This window comes from Cygnus atratus, chromosome 1, assembly GCF_013377495.2.
Source record: "Cygnus atratus isolate AKBS03 ecotype Queensland, Australia chromosome 1, CAtr_DNAZoo_HiC_assembly, whole genome shotgun sequence".
In the NCBI taxonomy this organism is placed as follows: Eukaryota; Metazoa; Chordata; class Aves; order Anseriformes; family Anatidae; genus Cygnus; species Cygnus atratus.
In genome coordinates this window covers 111,533,763-111,550,930 of record NC_066362.1, presented here as the reverse complement: position 1 = coordinate 111,550,930, position 17,168 = coordinate 111,533,763, and the positions used below count along the sequence as shown (strand labels likewise).

Genomic DNA, 17,168 nt, shown 5'->3' with positions numbered 1-17,168 from the left:
AAAACTGGGCAATCGTTCCAATCAAGCAAGTCCTTCAAGTTAGAAAAGGACAGATGATAAAAATTCCTTTTACTCATATCATCAGCAAAAATGGCTGCAAAACCAGGACAGGCTTGTAGATGTGCCTGAAGCACGGGTATGTGAGGAATGGTATTTTACTTTGGATATTTTACTCGTCTGTAGTAGTAGTTACCACTTCAAAGTGCTACGTTCAGATACTACTCTCATTGCAAATTCTGAGCATCTTCTCCTGGGATTAAATTGGCCTTGTGTACAGACAAAGACCAAGGAGTCTGAGCCTTGGACACCAAATTCACTTCAGTCTGCCGTGATTTCGTGAAAAACATGAAATGGAAGTTCTGCTGCTTTCTTTGTTCTGTTGATAGACAAATGTCGCTGAACACTGCGAGAATGCTTTCTGTATCGAACTGCAGTCGCTGTACCGCTCTGAAGTTTGTAGTGCGAAGACATACCGCTCTGTTGTAGGGAAGTCTGATCTCTCTGGTTCCACCATATACCCCAAAATACAGTAAGATATGCCTGCAGCAGAATGGGTTAAGCTAAAACTAAATTTCGGCTCCCTTAAATATGAATTGTAGGACAAAACGCAGTTTTGCTGACTCCGTCAGTGCTACCATAACTGCAAGCGTAGATGAGGGGCGATGCAGCTGTTCATCTCGCAAACCGTTGTGTATTTTGACAGTGTGGTTTTCCCCTCTTGCTTCCCTCTTTGCTTTGGCTTAAACAATGAGTATCTCCACTGACATGCAGAAGAAAAACACAGCGTTCAGACGCCAGAAACGATCTGCTGCCTTTTACCAGCTCTTTTGCATCCCTCCCTTCTTGCCACCTGGTAACACTGTGAGTAACAATATGTCCAAAAATGAACGTTTTAGATCCAGAGATTTATTGAAACCCTGTCCTGGGCAGACCCTTTGCAAGAGGCTCCTTTTGCCCTCGAACAAGGCAGCTCCTATTCTGGGTCTGCACACCTGAAATGAGCTGCAGATAGCGTCTTCTCTGCAGCTCTGGGGATCAGGCTCTCTGTTGTTTACCTGCTGTAATAACGGCTCCACTTCTTATAGAATAGGACTGGTTTTTTCTCTCCCTCTCTCCTTTTTTTTTTTTTTTTTGCGCATGCAACAGCTGGGTTATGCAATCATTTCGGGGAGGGGGCTTGGCAGGCAGTCTCTGCTGAAATCACACCCATCAATCTAGAAAATCGTCACTGGCGTTTGTGATATGGGCTCTCATCCACGGTGCCCTGGTGTGGAGGAGACTCAAAAAAAATCTCCCAATGTCAGTGAAATTTCCCTCTCTTTGTGTACGCAAACATGTGGTCCTCGCATCAGGATCTGCTTATATGAGTCAAAGAAGGAAAGAGGGGAGGGGGGAGATAATCTTCACTGCCTGGTTATTTATGTATTTATTCATGCCAAAGCCAACCTGTACCCCACCTCAGGCACGGAAAGTGTTTATATCTCAGGAATCACACCCACATTTTACATACCAGGAGCTCAGCCCAGCCTGGGGCTGCTCGTGATTCCCGTGACAGCCAACGGAGCTGCACGCGTCCACCCGGGAGGGAACACCTCTCAACCCGCAGGTGCCGCCTCCCCTTTGCGAGCAGAAAATTAATATTTTATAGCCAAGAAAAAGAGCTGAGAACGGCCCCGCTATACTGTAGTAGCCGGCGCCGCGCGTGATGTATAGCATGCTGCCTAGCAATGTTGCTAGGAGACACGGCACCAGACACGAAAATCCTGCATTTGCTCGTGGTGGCTGGCGGGGTGGGCTCGACGTGACGCTTTGCACACCCCGAGCAGTGCGGGAAGAGGTGCCTGCTTCACTCAGGATCCGTCTGCCGAGACGTCTCCTCCGCCGCGCTCACCGCGCTGATGAGCTGCATCACGATGCGCCGCGCGCTGCAATAATATTCCACTGGAAAAAATAAATATATATATATATATACACATGCACCCCTCCCCTCCCTGCTTCCTGTTTCTTAATGCTCTTCGAACCTGATTTAGAGAGTAGTGGAATTTTACAGCTGCATCCCGTGATGCTCTCGCTCTCTCTCGCAATCCCATGGCCTGGCTCATACCTCAAACTAACCGTAAAGTCAGATCACAATGATGTGACTCACTATTATAACTAAAGATAGATCTTGTCAAAGCAGTCATGAGCCCTGGATGATAGATGTTTTGTTGTGATTTTTTTTTTTTCTTTTCCTTGCTGCTCCCCTCTCTCATGGCTCCATAATTTTTGACCTTTGGAGGTCTGTCCCACACGAAGGAGTGTTTGGGTGGTATGTACAGCAGGTATGGCAGGTGCTTTAGCCGGCCTGAAGAAAGCCATGCATGGCTGCACAGAAGCAGCACACAGAGAGGTGTGTGAGCTCGCGTGGGTCGCAGGTTGGAGTTTCATAGCTGGGGGACTCCTAAACACCACACAGGCACAAAGCAGGATGGCCACAGAAAGGAAGGAGAAGCATTTTTAAGAGGGTTTTCTTCTAAACCTAACGAATCCTTTTTTTTTTCACTCTTTTTGTTTTATTATTATTTTTGTGTTTCCATACCAGCTGATTTCAAGTGCGAGCATTCACCTGGAGTATTTAACACCCACAAAGAGCAAAGCAGCGCTGGTGCAGGAGGCCACAAAGTGGAACAACCAAGACACCAACCAAGAAAAGAGGGTATTTTGCCCCAAGACCAGCAGCTCCTGCTAAGGCCACAGAAGGGCTCAGCATCAGCCAGGAGCAGGCAAGTGGCAGGAGAGGCAAGACCTGCCCCATGGCAGTGGGGACGTGTGGATCGTCAGCTCTGGTGAAGCTCCACAGGCATATCTCTAATAGCTCTGCAGGGCAATCTCACCTGGCACCTCAGGAGATGTTGTGCTGAAGGAGAGCAGCTCCTGATGGTGCAAAGTGACCTGAAACCCCCCATCCTCAGCTGCCCAAAGCTGGGGAATGGAGGATTGACTTTGATTATGCCATAAATACAGATAAAGAAACGGGCAGGTGAGGGAGCTGAAGGCAGTCCTCTGTTTGGACATATTGGACCCCTGTATAATTCCACTAGTGTCAAAGGCATTACACCAGGGATAAAACCAACCCATTATTTTCAACCTGGCCATTTCCTTTCATGCCCTTGATTCGGGAAATCCCTATGCAAGCGCATGGCTTTAGTCATGTGAATATTCTCACTGGAGGCAGTGTGACTGCTCACGTACTTAAACACATGCATATATACATGCAGAATTGGGGCCTGAAACAGCACTGGAAGGAAAGGAGAAACAAAAGTAGTATGGGAAGGACAATGTACTCTAAGGGTCTGTGAAAGGTGTCTGTCCACCTGGGGGATTACAATATTTCCAGCTAGGTTTCCCCTTTTAAGCTTAACAATTTCTATGAGACCAGCAGTACCTTTAAGAAAACATTGTAAGGTATGACTGCTCTAAAGGGGCGGGGGAGGAGAACAAAATATCCAATATATCATCAAATGTTCCTAAAATATTTTTTAAAAAAATCCTTTAACAAAGAAGCTAGTTATGCAAAGGTCCTTTGGGGACTGCAATCTATGTCTGTGACTTTCATAACCTTGCCCTGATTCCCTCTCCTGCACTTGCAGGGAACACCCTAGGGGGCTTCCTAGGAAGCCTCAACATACGTGCTTTTCTGCAGTGCTTCTGGCTTCACAGTTCTGCTGTTCCTCAAAAAATACACAAGCCAAATCATGACTTCCAAATACCAAGAATTATGATCTTTAACCATTGTCATATGCCAGCAGTGCTCTACAGAAATCTTCTCTCGTGTGTTTCTACCTTGCAGCAATCTAGAAGACAGACCAGGAAAGCATCGACCAAAGAAATGTGATTGACGAATCCCTGTTATGCCCAGACTATTTTTCAAATTCCCATACGCAAAAGCTCTGCTTTCACCACTTTCTGAAGACCTTTCTGACAAAGGCTGTGCACATACTACAGTGTCTGGCTGCGGAATGAAATGTAATAACAAATCTTGACCTATCAGATTTAAGCCGTAGACATGTGATCTAAACAAGGGTGACTTTCAGAGATAACATACCACAAGATAAGTGATTCAATGAAGTTCCTGAAACCAGCAGTTACTCCAGTTTGTAGCACAGTAAATGAGATCAGGCTCACCAGAATAAATGAATCTGTAAAGAAGGTGCTCACATACACTGCAGAACAGGCTAAAGAGAGTCAGCAGACTTGCTGAATTCAGTTATCATTACTACAGGGCGAGAGCTACTAGAAATAGTTATGTCTACAGCTCCTTGAATACTCTTTAATAAACTTTTCATATTCAGCCAAATGAGGGAAAACACCTTCTTTATTTTAGCAACTGCCGTGCCCACCAAATTTCCCCTTTCTTGCATGTGGACTGTTCAGATTTGCTATGAAAACAACCAGCTCAGTTTCATCCCTACTTTCTCTTTCAGGTTTATGTATGCACTGTTCAAACAACGCAGGCAAATCCATGAAATTCATTTCACAGGACATTGAGCAAATGGAATGTGGAATAATGTGCCTCAGTTGCTGACATATGATCAAATGCAAGTTTGCTACAAGGAAAGAGGAGACATGCAACAGCCTTGAAACAGATAAAAATCTTGCCACAATAACCATAGTTACTACATGAACGCAGTTATATTATTAGTATTGGCTTCCCTCTTGTGGCAACGAGCAAGCTGTAGCTCTAATATGTAACCAGAATCTGCCGAGGCATCTGTCTGATACAGAATGCTGCAATATGTTTGTTCGGCAAGATCCTTGCATCCACACACAGGACAGCTGATTTCAGCTCAAGGCAAATACAAAGACCTACACACGACAAGTGGATGGCAGCCTGGGGTCTCAGCTCTGCAGAAAAACCACTGACGTGAACATTTCAGAGACTCACCCTGGTACGACTCAAGCCAGTATCTGGCACAAGTTTAAACTGAAGGAAGAGATGTTTTCCACTTACAGGTGCACTTTTAATCCTGTTAAAGAGGTACCTAGACTGCCAGCTATCTCTGGTGAAATGGTGGTTCATGTTCTAGGCCTGCTCAGTCAAGGATCTCTGCTGAGCCTGCCAGTTCAGTGGTTGTTCCTGTGACAGACCTCCAGTACATGGACCAAAACCTCAAATTCCCTGCACTTGTTGCCTTTCTGACTCCAGAGGTAGGACAAGGATTAACATCCCACTTTCCACAGCGGTAATGGAGCAGGCATGAAGGTCCTCCTCTACTTTATTTTCTCCATAGCCACTTGCACATTACCATAATTTGGCTGACAGTTGTGAATTTACAGGTTTTTTTAATGGCAGCGTGTGTGAGAAGGTATCATTGCTATTAATAAAGAGTGTTTCATCGACCGAATTTGAAGCTGTTTGTAAAGGATGCTGGTCTCATTCTTGCTTTTTTACAGATGGGGGAACTGAGGTGCAGAATAATTAGAAGCCAATCAGTAGGCCCAAAGCAGAGCTCAAAATAGATCCCAACTCTCCTGAGTCCCAGCGCAATGTTCTAGCTGCTACTCTGCCAATCTGTGAGATGGCAAAGCTCAACTGTTAGCACTTACCTACACCAGAACATGCCAATTATTTGTATATTTTCCAGAAACAGTTATTTTTACAACTAATATTTTGTGGACATCTTCTAAAATGGTCAAATGTCCATGTGAGCCCTCATCACCTTCTCTAGTATAAGGCCTTGTTGATTAGTGCCTATTTTGCTGATCTATTAAAATCATGTCATAGCTCAACCTCAATTTTTCAGGCTTATTAGATTATCCTAAGAGAGACTCAGAGCAGACATTTTGCCAATGAAGCTACAAGTACTTAATTGTGGTTTTCTTTCCCTTTTACAACAGATTACTATGGCAGCACAGAAAATAAACTATTATACATGTGATACTTCTGGGGTGCTTGTGGCACATTAACATCATAATGACTTATCATTTTATCATATAGCAGTGCTAGATGGAAATCCTCTTTGGTGGGCAGGAAAATATAGGCACAGGTGCTTGGTTTTGCAAACATCCCTACAAATAATTTTCAGTAGAGTGCTCTGATGCTGAGGTCGGTGAGTTCAGCATCCTAACTCAATTAATAGGGCTGCTGCTCCTATTCTGAATTCCCCTAACAATCTATGTGGTTTTACAATCGTTCTCGCCAGTTTGGAAGGAAAAAAAAAAAAGAAAATGTTTTCTGCCTGCTGTTACTGAGTGAAAAATCCTTTTGTTAATGGCAAAATGAGTCAGGTCTTACCTAGGCAGCTAGGTTTTAGTGTGCAGGTCACTCCACCTGCAATGGCTTAGTCCCCAGGGAGCCCGTGTGACAGGGCACTTGCACTTACCTGCCCATGCAGAACAGCTTGCAGGGCAAAGGTACGAAAAACAACCAAGTGAATTAGATTCAGCAGGAGCACTCAACTGCTTCTGGGGAAGAAAAGGGCAGCCCCTGAAAGGAGGAGAAAAAAAAAAAAAAAAAGGCTTCCTTCAGCAGCCACAGGAGCAAAACCACAGTAGCAACAGAGAGGTGAGGTAGGTCATAGATTTCTGTGCCACGTTCCCTGAACCTAACTTGAGCACTGTGAGTGGAAGTCTCCTCTGTTTCTTGTAAATAATGAACTTTTTGCAGAGGTCAGGAACTTGTTTGCAGCTACACCCCGGCTGCTCTGGGACCCTCCCATGCTGAGTATGGGAATACCAGGCTCAGCCAAAGGGAAACAGCTGGCTGCAATTACTGGCTAGCAGGTGCAGAGGAGCACTCCAGACAGGGTGAAAGCTAAAGTTTCAGGTGATTTTCAAGGTGAGGGTCTAAAGCACTTAGTGTTTTTAACCTCCTTAAAGATTTTGAGTCATTAGTTTAATTACTGGAGGGGTTTTTGGTATTTCATGTGTTTTTTGAAGGAGTTCGCCATAGTTTGGTGGAGGCTAAGTTTGGCATATTTTGTGGAAATAAACAGATATGCTCTCATGATCGTGAGGACACCAGATGTGTTGTTACAAGCTTCATCTCATTTTACTTCTACATGCTGCAAGCTCTCTGTGGAATGGTCTGTCTTACTACGAGTTTTATGATGGTTCATGCAGCTGGGCTCTGCTTGAAACACATCCCCACTGCTAGAATAATGAATTATCACATTCTTTCTAGAGACTTAAAAGTGCTGATTACAGTGAGCTCTGTAGCTGCTAGGCATGTGTGAAGTCCATGTCTTCAATAAGCACAAGAGTGTGTTTAAATTAATCTAAACTCAAATTATTTTGAAGATTTCTCAAATAGAAGTAGAGAGGATATATTTAGTAGGATTTCAGATCTAGTCTGTCTCAACAGGAGAATGCTTGTTATGATGCTTATAATATCACTATATTTCCTAAGAATGAGTGCTCTGAGGTTACAATGCCACAAGCACTGACCTCCACATAAACCAACAGACTGCAAGTGGATGTTCTTCCAGGTGTTTCTCATGGAAGAGCTTGTAATCAGAGTATGTGCTTGAGTACTCAGTGGTATTGGACCTACATGAACACACTGAAACAAGGGACAGAGGTAAATGTCAAATAATGAGAGGCACTACAGGGAGTTCAAATGCTTTGTAGGAGGAAAAAAAAATAAGGCTGTCAACAATCAACTTCTTATTTTCCATGTGCCTTAGCATAGGATCCAGGAGGATCTGCTCCATGATCTTGCCGGGCACACAGTTGAGATTAACTGACCTGTAGTTCACCAGGTCTTCCTTTTTTCCCTTTTAAAAAATGGGCATTATGTTTCCTCTTTTCCAGTCAGTGGGAATTTCACTGGACTGTCACAAGTGCTCAAATATGATGGATAGTGGCTAAAAGATCATGGAGTGCTAAAAGATCATAGAGTGTTTCAGAGTTACTCTAATGAAATTTTGGATACAGGACCCCATTTCAAACAAATGCATTCTCTGTAATTTTCCCAAGTTTCAGTGCATGCACATTACCACAAAAAATAAATAATGTATATTTTTCCTTAAAGAAAAACAAAGCATTTTCTTCATTTTAGATGTGTTTTTCTTAGTACTGTAGTTATTAAAAATATCAAGAAGAATGGTGTTAGAATGGTAAAAGCTATCATGAACTATATTTGTGGTTTTGAATGTCCCCAGAGCAAATACAACTGGCGATTGCAGGAGCTAAATTCCAGCATCCAGAATAACACACATTGGTTATAGCATCTTATTTCTGATGGGATGCTATACCAGCTTTCTTATTCAGACTCTATTTCCTAAAGAGCGCTAGTCTAATTCTCTGTTTTTGATGTAGCTTTAGCGAGCACTAATTTTTCAATTTGTAGCAACAGCAACATCTAGTGTTCCCAGTCTGCCCTGCATACTTACGTAGCATGCTTGCCATTAATGCAATGCTTCGTATTTCAATACCACCTCCACCTGACCTACTCACACCACAGAAAATAATTACTCAAACCTTGAAACAGCTCTGTGAGCAGATGATCCTTTTAGTTTACAGAGAAGACGGAATAATCAGGGAGAGAAGGTGTTTAATTGTTGAAGACAGTTCAGCAGGAGCTGAGCGAGCTGCTCAAGGTCGCACTGGGAGACCCCGGCAAAGTCAGAGCCGAAATGCAGCCTGCCTACCTACACTGTGCTTTACCTGGAAGATCGTCTCTTTGTCCCAGAAGATATATGGACCTAATTTATCTGAGGGGAGGAAACAGCTCGTTGTATTTCAGAGGCAGTTTCATCAAGTTAGAGGACAGCAGAAACATCTGCGGGGAACATGACATTTTCTCCATTGCAGAGTTTGCGAGAGGCTTGCTCTCTACAGCCGAACAGAGGGATGCGGGGTTGTGTAACTACAGGACCCTTGTGGGAAGCGAGGAAGGGGTCGGGGTGGCAGGGGGGACGTGGGGTGACCCCGACAGAGGGGCTGCAGCCCCCCAGGCCTCCCCTCCACCAACACAGCCCCCAAGCAACCCAAGGGCTGCGGGCAGCTTGTCACTGGACCTATGAAGGGCAAAGCAGGCAGGTGCCGGGTCGAGACCCCCCCCACAGAGCCCTGCCCGCGGGTTTTTCTGAGGAAAGCCACTTTGTTTGCCCTTGAGCTGGGCACAACCGCCTCCTCCACCGAGCAGCACAGCCACCAAAGCCTGGCCTCACCCCGCGGGCTTGCGGGGCGCCGAAGCCCTCGGCTATTTCTCCCCGCCGGACCTGCCGAGGCTGCTCGGAGGGCGCTGTACCGAGGGACACCCGCAGCACTGAGGGAGGACAGCGATGGCGCACAACTACAAAACTACATCCCCCAGCGGGCCGCGCAGCAGCAGAGGGGGCGGTGCAGCCGCCGTGCCTGCGCGCTGCCTCCCCACGGGGCCGGGCGGTGCCGTGACCTCGAGCGGCGGGCGGGCGGACAAAATGGCGGCGGCGGCGGGGCTGGCCCTGAAGGTGATGGCGGGGGGCGGCGGGGGGCTTGTGGGGGCTCTCGCCGAGCTCTTCCCTCGCCGTGCGGGGCGAGGGGAGGCGGCGAGGGGGTGCGAGGCCACCGCTGTGCGTCCCGCAGGTGCGGCAGCTGAGCACGTCGGCGGCGAGGCCGGTGTCCAGGCTGGTCAAGGTGAGCGGGGAGCGGGTGCGGGGAGCGGGTCGGAGCCGCCGCGTCCCCGTCCCGGGGCTCCCCTGAGCCGCGCTGTCGCCCGCAGCCCCCCGTGCAGGTGTACGGGCTGGAGGGCCGCTACGCCACGGCGCTGTACTCGGCCGCCACCAAGCAGAAGAAGCTGGAGCAGGTGGAGAAGGAGCTGCTCCGCGTGTGGGTAAGGAGCCCGGCACCCCGCGTCTCCCCGGGCGTCGGGGTGCCCCTGCCTGGTGGGAGGGAGGTGGGTCTGTGGGTCCAAGCAGTGAAGGAGGAGCATCACCCCTAAAAGAAGCTTCCTGTAAATGAGCTACACCTGGGGCTGTCATCGTCCCACCTGCATGCTTCTCATCTCTTCGGGCTTGCTCAAGGGGTGACCTTGTTGCCCACTTGGACGGTTTGTTTAGGCTTGGAGAACTTGTGTTTTTTATAATGTTGCGTGTGTGTTCTCTTAGACTCTTTTGAAGGACCCCAAACTGTCCAGTGTTGTTATGAACCCTCATACCAAGAGCGCAGTTAAACAAAAAGCTGTAAATGATGCTTTAGCGAAAGAGAAGATGTCCCCTATTACTGTCAACCTGATGAGTGAGTAATCATTTGAATTTTGAAAAACATCCAAGGCTACCAGTTGTTATTACTGGTAGCTAACCAGATCTGCTTCTGGTGGTTGCTTTAAACCCTTTCAATACATCTACCTCTTCCAGACTTGCTTGCTGAAAACGGTCGCTTGCGCTACACTCCAGGCATTGTTTCTGCCTTTGGGAAGATCATGAGCGCGTACCGAGGAGAGGTGCTGTGCACGGTCACCACTGCACAGGTAGGTCAGGAATCTCTAGGTTGACCCTAACAGATAGTGACATAAAAGGCAGACCTCTTTAGTTTTATTTCGCTTTCTGTAATATAAGCGTCTTGCTGTGTGAGTAGTGAGGAAAAATCTCACCTCTCCTAGGATGAAAGTCTCTCCGCAAGTAGCGTTTTGATATCCAAAAGTTGTTGGTCAGCAATTAAATATGTTCCTCTTGTATCAGCTTAACAGGTAACATCTTTCTTGTGTGTGAACCCAGTGCCTGATAGAAGTCAGCCTTGTCTGCCTCTGCTCTTATTTCTGTTACCAAGATGGTACTGATCAGGTCAGAGCTAACAGATCAGCTAGAGCAAGGCAGATAGCTGAGGACTAAAAATGCCTGTGGTGTTTGGTACTGTGCTTCACAAGAAGCAGCTGCTTAATTCGCTGCATGCAGTTATTGGGCAAGTAGCTAATTCTGGAGCTGTAGGAGGATTTTTCAAAGGCATACACTTTTTGCTGATGCTTATAAAGGTGAGAGCGAAGATGATGTCTCTGTAAGCTGTAAAGTTAAGGCTGGAGATGTGGGGATTCTGGCACTTCAGTAATTTCTTTGGTGATGGATCCATGCCCAGGTCTGTTACAGCAGGAAGCTTGCCTGCTGTGTATGTAAAGTAACGCTTTTGCCCTTGAGTGGGGCTAAAATGAACTGCCTAGTGGACTAAGTAAAAAGACTCACCTATCTCAGGGTGACTGGCTCTCTGTAGGCCACAAGCACAGACTGTTAATCTATTTGATAGCCTTCAGGGATGTGTAAACTCAAAAGCCTTTGTAAACCTTTTAATGAATTTTCCCAAATAATTCATAAGTAAAGTTACTCTCCTGCTGCCTGTTTTGGTAGTGGTGATGATGGTTTCTTTTGCCTCTCAACTGTTAGCTATTAAATAGAAATTTATTTAAATTTCAGCTAATGCAATACCACTGCTCTTCTGTGAGATATTTTCCATTTCTGTCACAGTGATATATGAGCAGCTCATTGGGAACGCAAGGGTGTTTTCACAGTGCCTCTCCCCCAGGGATGCAGAGTTCCTCCATGGTGATGGAGAGAGGTGTACTTAGCTGAGAGCAGCAGGGTTGGGTGCTCTGTGCCCGTGTCCTGAGTCGCTGTCCTGTGCTTTACATCAAACTTTTTTCTTAAGCAGATAATCTGAACTGTTAGAAACAGCAAAAATTATCTTTTCTTATATAGCCTAAATGATGCTGTGAAGGTCTTCTTTTGAGTGCTCAGTTTGGCAAGTAAATATGCTTGCTTTCTGAAGATGTTAACATTAAGCTGTTGCTAGAAATACGTATGCAGAGAACACAATCTGTGCTGTCATGTGGTTATTGCTGTCCAAGAAGGCTGCTTACTCTGCCTTCTTGGAAGTGCCTTTCATTATAAGAATCCTTTCATTATAAGAATCTGAAGAGAAAAATTAGCATTCTCATTATATCATTTGATTTTTTTTTATAAGTCCTTCATTTTCCTTGTCTTCTGTTCAAAACTTTCAGCCCTTGGATGATGCCAGTCTTACTGACCTAAAAAGTGCTCTGAACGGATTCTTGGCGAAGGGAGAGGTCTTGAAGCTGGAGACCAAGGTACGGATTTCTGATTTATACATATATTCAGTCAAGTTAATATTAAACTGGGCTTCTCTCTCTGTGATCTTTTTTCTTTAAAAAGGAACAAACAATAAAAATATGGCGTGTATTCATTTTATTTAATACACTTCTGTGCTTTCTTTTAGACCTGATGATGCTTTAATTACTAAAATCTTAACTTTGGAATGTAGTGTCTGCAAAATTATTGTAAATAAGGCTCTTTTTACAAATGTAAAAATTGTATACTAGGTCAGCAAATTTTTGCTAATGGAATTCCTGTTCAATATTTCTTCTTTAGACTGATCCTTCGGTCCTTGGTGGAATGATTGTCAATATTGGGGAGAAGTATGTGGATATGTCGACAAAGACAAAGATCCAGAAACTCACCAAAATCATGAGAGAGACTGTCTAGCAAGCTGTCCTGTCCATTCACAATGAAACTTATAAGGTGGAAACAATAAAATTATTTCTTCTCGAATAGATGGTTTCAAGTATTTTGATTCCAAAACACAGCAAGGGGAGAAAGATGATGAAACTGGTGAGTTTAACAGTCTTCACTGAATGTTTAGTGACACAGCTCACCTGTGACAGAGCTGAATGTTGCTCTGGAGGATACAGAGAGTAACTCTCTATGAGCTGATAAATGTGGTCACAGAGTTGCAGTCAGTCTCCAAGGAAAGCTCCCATGCAGGAAGTTGTCAGGATGGCAGTTCAATGATCCTGCTGCTGCACGTGCTGTTTCTCTGTATGGGAAGAGCTGACACAAACTGCAACCAGGAGATTCCTTCCAAAATGTGAGAACAGCTGCTCAGCAGTCTTGTCATCAGTACATTCTCAACAGCTACTTCAGGCCTGCTTTACTTGCACAGCTGTATAGTTCAACAGAGTTATGCATATGCCTTAAACTAAAATTACCCTCTAAAATCTTGCTACTGGGAGGTTAACATGCACTTTGGCTATACCACTGTCCCATTGTGCCAACACAGCCCTAAAACAGCTGCAAAGAAATAGATCCTCAAGGTGCAGGTTTTAGCAAGTGCTGAGCTAGACAAATGGACTCACTGCTTAATAGGATAGCGAGGACACTGACTTCAGGGCGGCTGGCCAAATGCAGTAATTATTAACAAAAAACAGGGGAGAGACCAGAGTGGGACTTCCTATGTTCTCATACAGCTGAGCCCCAGACACCAGCAAGCTGGATAAACATTGCAGATGACATGCCTGGCCACAGATCAGGGTCTACATAAACTAATAACGCGCACAATGCGATGACACCTGGCCTATTAAGCTCTCACCTTTTGGGGGTTCTTTTGTTCGTTGTTTGCTGTTTTTTCTGTCTCACTGTGCATTTGGTCAACTCTCATTTTTCCAAGTGCAAACAATCTATTACTGAGATGAAAGGTGGTGTGTGTCACAGGTGTTAAGTGCTGCTAACTTATTTACTGCTGAGTCATCACTTGGCTTATAGCTACGTAGTCCTTTTTTCAAATACTAAAGATATAATATGTCTTCGATAGCATATCACTTTTCTTCAGTACTTTTCAAGAAAGTAACAATACACAGTTAAACTTGGAAAAAAAAAGAGGGTTTATTCTTGCATAATTTCACTTGCACAACTACAGTCTCATCTGTGTCAAACAAATTGCACAGACTAAAATCCGATCTGCAGTTTCAACCTCGGTGAATGCAGTCTGGGACGTGGCATAATTCCTCAAACAGGTGAATGCAGCTGAAAGACTTGTTTAATTTGATATCGCCTATAAATAGAATCATTTAACCAAGTATGGCAGAGGAAACAACACATTCAGAGCAACCAAGTACAGTTGAAATTGTCCGATGAGAAACAGTGGTATATGATTTGTAATTATTCATTATACCTATTACAAATGCTTTAAACAAACAAAAAACAATTTCACAGCATGGATGTATAACTGTAGAATAGTTGGCTATGATGTAAATGAACAAAAACAAGTGCGTTATATTTTCTCTGAAGAAAGGAAAAGTAACTTTTTCCTCCTATCTGGCCAGATCTTAAGACATATATGTAACAGTTATTTTATTACGCCTTTGCAATTTTTAGGTTCTTATGAACACAACATACAGTACAACACTTACTTTTTTAAGAAGAAAAAGAAACTAACTGATACCATTTGTTTGGCAACAAAAAGTGCACTAAAAAGTAACACCACCATCAGGGAGGGTATTCCCTGATTCTAAGTATTAACATCGAAAAAATACTACGGTTTTCAACAATTTACCAACACTAAGTAAAAAGTACCCATGACAAAGCCTGCAAAGGTTGGTAGAATCTAAACTCCGTTTCGGCAAATTGAGGACTGAAATAGGGTGTTCTGCAAAAGCTGTTAAAAGTGAATTAGCCTGCTGAAAAGCGTTAACCCTTTACAAATTATAACCTGGACAGGAGGAAGAGCTTCAACCCAACGCAGACACTTGGTTACTGCCAAAAGCACTGCACTGTCTCCTTCATTTCCATTCCTTCCTCGCAGGCTGAAGCGAAGGTGCTGGGTAACTTTCTCATGAGATATTTTGTGATCAGCCACAGCAGAACACTGGCGTGGCTGCTACTGATCATTCAGCCAAAGCCCATCAGGAAACCCATCCCCATGGGGGAGGCTTTGCATTTTACCCCTGATGAGGCAAGGCAAGAGGAAGAGAGCCAAGAGAGCGAGTTGGCCAGGTGCCCAGACCAGCACCAGGAGGGCTCTGTGGTCCTGCACCCAACCTTCTCCCTTCCTCCCGGCGACTGTGGGTTTCACCTCGAGGCCCTGCCCTGTGGAGCAGCCACTGTACCTGGGAGGGATTTCAATGCCAGGCCATCACCTGCTGGACAAACCACCCCACATTTTTTGAGGGGAAAAGAGCCCGCTGCTTACCAAGCTCTCATGTTTTCATTCTGCCTCTATTCCTTCCTTTTTTTTTTTTTTCCTCTCTTCTCCTGCAGCCCAGCCTTCTCCTGTCATCTGTGCTCACTGTGGAAGGCAGGAGCTGCTGCCTGAGAGCCTGACAGAAGGGCTCAGAGGAAGCAACAACTCCCTTTACTTGCACAACAGGCCGAGATCCCAGAAACGAATGCTAAATCCAGGGTTAGCAACACTTTGCAGCGCTACAAGAAGTGTGAGGAATTCACCTACAGTTGCAGCAGAACCTTTTTCTGACAACTATATCAAGCAACTAGGCTAGTTTAACATGTTCTTTATTTGTTTAAATTAGGTCCTAAATATATCCACATATGTACAGAAAAAATAATTTCCCAAGGATGGCCATTATTTTAAAATATTTAAAGGAACAAACAAAACTGTGTGCCTATAAACGTTTTTGTTAGATTTACTCAGTATTTGACAATGACAAAGTAGCTGTGTTTTTATATTGTATATACAAATAATCACATATATATATAAGCATGTATTTAACTATAGATACATTGATATGCATGTAGGACAGGAGTGTTTGGGCTGAACAAACACCAGGATCCACGTGGAATGTACATACAGAGCAAACCCCTCAAAGCTAAGGTGAGCTCACCTGATTCCCAGCTTTTCTGTTTCAAGGGTTTTGACTGCTCCATTTGAACAAACTGAAATATCACAGTGGCAAACAGAGCAGCATGAAAGTAGACACCACTGTTGCAGTAAAAGTCTGGATTTGTCACATCTTAGTTTTGAAAATGTATTTAATAATATTACAAAAACTGCATTATCCATAATGTCCCCCCACCCAACCCAACTCACATGTAACAAAAAGTGATTTTCTTTTTTTTGAAGGGTAAAAAAATTCTAAAATGAACATTTAAAAAGTTCCCTCATAAAAACTCATGTTGAGAAAATATATAATAATTAAGTGCATCTAGAAAAAAGTTCTGTAATTTATCAGTCATTTGGCTTAGTGTCAGCTCAGTGACATGCTATGTCTGCCAAGGTGCCCAAGTCGGACCACCAATTGCATACAACCTCTCAGGGCTTTACAGACTGCCTTCCTACCAGCATTAATCTTGGTGAGATGCTTGGTATTTCTGAGCCAAGATCAGCTTCATTTTTTTATTATTATTATTATTTTTACAGTGCTTCCAAATGTGTTGTGATCTGTAGGTATATAAACTATGATTTGCCCAGTAAATACAGTTCTGGAAAGTTTAGTGGCTATCACCCAGTGACCATTCACTTTCAGGAAGATAAGAAAGAAAACAGATCCATCTGCAAAGAATATAAACTACTGCTGATTTTTATCTTAACCTTGATGTTTTGTTTGACGCTCTGGTTACCTATTGCAACCTTCCAGTCCTTATAGCGTTTGAATCAACTTCGTAACGTAGGCTCTACGTTATGGAAGCCTTTCGAACTCCTTCCTGCATCTCCAGCAAAGCCCACAGGCATCCAGCTAGCTCTCAGTATGCCTTTGTACTAGCTGGGACATGAATTAAAGGTAAGCATCAGCTTAAGCACTTCATTGAGTCAGGGCTGCAGAGCTGCATGAGATGATTGAGCAGCTGCCATCTGAGCTGTGAGGCAGAAGCCTAGAAAGGAGCCCCCAAAATAGCCCAGTTTAACACAGCTGAGCTTCGGTGGAGTTCAAGGGGAAGGGAAGGACAGTGCTTTCCAAAGGACATAATTAATTACAGGACAGAAGCACTACTGTGCACACGACACATGCAGAACAAAAACCTAGTGGGACTGCAAAGGAGCAAGGCAAGGAGATGACACGAGATGTGTTTTCCGTCACCCACTGTGTTCGTGTAACAAGGCCATAGTTTAGCTTGGAGGGAGCCAACGGGCTCAGCAGGTGGGAAAAATCGTGGCTGGGAGGAGACCTGGGTTATCTCAGATGTGAGCCTCAACCCTAATGGCAAAGGATTGGAGCCTATGGGATCACAGGTTGGGAAGTTGGTACTCACAGCCTGGCCCTGCTGGGAAAGACGGCGTTGGTGTGCTCAGACTGCAGGCTGGACTGCGAGGGAGGAGAGCTGAACCTGCCCTGGACATAATGACTGCCAGCTGCATCTGACTGAGCACAAAGGAAGATGAGCTCAGGTGGTTTCCCAAGGCATTGCCGAAGAACTGATTCCTGTCCCCAGGGAGGAAACCAGTCTACAAGGTCAGGCTGATCCTCATGG

At 44.7% G+C, this 17,168-nt stretch overlaps 1 protein-coding gene across 1 annotated transcript; it reads left to right on the top strand.

Annotated features, from left to right (window-relative positions):
• The first annotated feature begins 9,318 nt into the window (after positions 1–9,318).
• On the top strand, positions 9,319–12,518 carry ATP5PO (ATP synthase peripheral stalk subunit OSCP). The gene is made up of 7 exons (XM_035545855.2): positions 9,319–9,434; positions 9,550–9,600; positions 9,686–9,796; positions 10,071–10,200; positions 10,320–10,432; positions 11,951–12,037; positions 12,339–12,518. The coding sequence occupies exons 1-7, from the start codon at positions 9,405–9,407 to the stop codon at positions 12,450–12,452; spliced, it is 636 nt and encodes a 211-aa protein (XP_035401748.1). The 5' UTR covers positions 9,319–9,404; the 3' UTR covers positions 12,453–12,518.
• The last annotated feature ends 4,650 nt before the right edge of the window (positions 12,519–17,168 follow it).